At 56.1% G+C, this 2,500-nt stretch overlaps 1 protein-coding gene across 1 annotated transcript in view; it reads right to left on the bottom strand.

The window, feature by feature from the left end:
* LOC135102676 (dual specificity protein phosphatase 3-like) overlaps nucleotides 1–2,500 on the bottom strand; it is a 21,331-nt gene that overhangs the window by 1,218 nt on the left and 17,613 nt on the right. The window contains exons 2-5 of the mRNA XM_064008059.1: nucleotides 1,787–2,008; nucleotides 797–1,035; nucleotides 527–638; nucleotides 1–390 (exon numbers count right to left, since the gene is read on the bottom strand). The exon at nucleotides 1–390 is cut by the window's left edge and continues 1,218 nt beyond it. Coding sequence (XP_063864129.1) covers nucleotides 1–390; nucleotides 527–638; nucleotides 797–1,035; nucleotides 1,787–1,917 — 872 coding nt within the window. The 5' untranslated portion in view covers nucleotides 1,918–2,008. The remainder of the gene's footprint in view (nucleotides 391–526; nucleotides 639–796; nucleotides 1,036–1,786; nucleotides 2,009–2,500) is intronic.

Below are 2,500 nucleotides of genomic sequence, written 5' to 3'. Positions count from 1 at the left end.
GCCCAGGTCGTACAGGTTGGGCTTGACAACGACCAGCTGGCGCGAGGGGAGGGGCTGCGGCTCTCACGGCGCGGCGGCACCTCCACCAGCGGGTGGTGGTCGGCCACAGACTTGCGCGGGGCCACGTCGTACCTCTCGCAGGAGCGGGCGCGGCGCGGCGTCACGAAGTTCTTGGTGCTGGTGTAGGTGTCCATGGTCTTGGCGGGCACCAGCGTGAAGCGCGGGTAGGCGGACAGGTTGCGGATCGGGGACTCCTCGCGCTCCATGGTGATGGGGCCGGGGCCGAGCTCCACGTTGTCGGCGGGCAGCTCGCCGGTCTTGCGCAGCTCGTAGTCCAGGTCACACAGCTGGCTCATGAAGCCCTGGTTGGGGTAGATGTTGCGCTTCTTCCTGTAGGGGGAGAGCACCGGTGAGTGTGTGTGTGTGTGTGTGTGTGTGTGTGTGTGTGTGTGTGTGTGTGTGTGTGTGTGTGTGTGTGTGTGTGTGTGTGTGTGTGTGAGGTCACAACATAGCAGGCTGGACTTACTTGATGGTGGACACAGCAGTCTGCACGTTCATGCCTCGCTTCAGCATGAGGAAGGCCACCACGAGGGCCGCGGACCTGGAGATGCCACACACGCAGTGCACCAAGACGCGGCCTGGGGGGAGGGAAGTGCAGGACCAGGATCAGGACCCACAGTATTGATAGTCCCCTAACTCACCCCATCACTTCTACAACCCAACTAATCCCCAATTCTCCCATTCATCCCTCACCACAACTTTCCACACCACCCTCCACCACACATCACCTCCTCACCTCCTTCCTTGAGCGCCTTGTCGATGAAATCCGCAGCCTGACGCAAGTAAGGGCGGATGTAGAAGCTGGGCATGTCCATAGCAGGAATGCCCATGAACTTGATGTTGCGCAGCTTGGCATAGTAGGAAGGGTTGGTGCCCACGTAGCCGCTGTAGGCGTGGTTGTTGGTGCCCTGCGCGGCGTTCAGGATGTGCGTGATGTTGTTGTCCTTGATCTCCTGCGTGGACAGCGCCGTGTCTCTGCGGGGGAGCGGCGGAAGGTGGAAAAGGTGACGGGAAGGTGAAGGAAGGAAGGGAAGGAGGAAGAGGGAGTCAGGTTTGGTGGCATATGGTCCCGCTGTGTGGTGTGTTTTCTTTGCTATTTCTTCTTTCTCCTCCTCCTCCTCCTCCTCCTCCTCCTCCTCCTCCTCCTCCTCCGTTCCTTTCGACATTTTCATTATTCCAGTTTCACTCATCATCTCCATTTCCATTAACACCATTTCTCTCCTCCCTTTCTCCCTCACTTCCTCCTCACACCACTTCATCATTCCTTCCTCTCTTCCTTCCTCATTCCTTCGCGCACACACACACACACACACACACACACACACACACACACACACACACACACACACACACACACACACACACACACACACACACACTCATCGCGTCACCTCCCCCCGTCTCCTCCTCTCTCACTCATCACCACAGTGACCACACCCTCCTCAACAACCCCATCACCTCTACACCCCCCACACACTCACCACACACCCCCATTACCCCCACACTCTTACCACAGCTTCCTCACACACTCACCAACCATCCCTATCATTTCTGTCCCTCTCCCATTCCCTCCCTCAATCACCTGCACCCATCTCCTCCCAGGCTCCCATTCCCTCCCACATCCTCACCACACATCCCTATCACCTCTATTCCCTCCCACACCCTCCTTGCCATCCCTACCATCCTCCCACACCCTCCCACGACCTCCTCACGCCCCCACACTTACGCGTCGCCGAGCAGGACCCCCGGGAAGACCTCATCGAAGGAGTTGATGGGACGGTACCATCTTGACCCAATGGGATCCACCAGGTCCCTCAGCTCGGCCGTGTTGCAGCGCTGGATCCTGCGGCGACCCATCCTGTGTGTGTGTAAAGGAGGGGAGGGTGTGTCTGGTTGTGTGCGTGTGTGAGTGCCGACGACGCGAGAGGCTGCCAAGGACGGGGACTGCCTGACGGAGGAGAGACAGATGGTTAGGTGAGCTTGTTTTGGTTGCAGTTTGGTGTGTTCTGTTGGTGTGCGGTGTTAGGGTGTGTTAGTGGTGGTTGTGTTGATGGGTCTGGCTTTGTTTTGGGGGTGTTGCTGATGGTGTTGTGGTCTGGTGGTGTTACTGTGGTTTAGGTTAGTTTGGATCACTGTGGGTGTTTTGGTGGTGGTGGTGGTGGTGGTGGTGGTGGTGGTATTGGGGTCTGGTGGTGGTGAGTGTGGTTTGGGTTGCTTTGGGTAGCTGTGGGGGTGTATTCGTGGTGGTGTTTGGTTTGGGGTGTGTTTGTTTAGTGGTGGTGGTGTTTGTTGTTGTTTTTGTTGTTGTTGTTGTTGTTGTTGATGATGGAAACTTTTCATACGGCCGAAATACTATGGACTTACTTATCATCATCACATAATTATTTGAGCAATCTTTATTTTTGTTATTTTTTTTTCTTTCTTTTTCTTCCATTAACCC

The sequence above is a fragment of the Scylla paramamosain genome, chromosome 8 (genome assembly GCF_035594125.1).
Source record: "Scylla paramamosain isolate STU-SP2022 chromosome 8, ASM3559412v1, whole genome shotgun sequence".
NCBI classification, from domain to species: Eukaryota; Metazoa; Arthropoda; class Malacostraca; order Decapoda; family Portunidae; genus Scylla; species Scylla paramamosain.
This window is presented reverse-complemented; position numbering and strand designations above follow the sequence as displayed.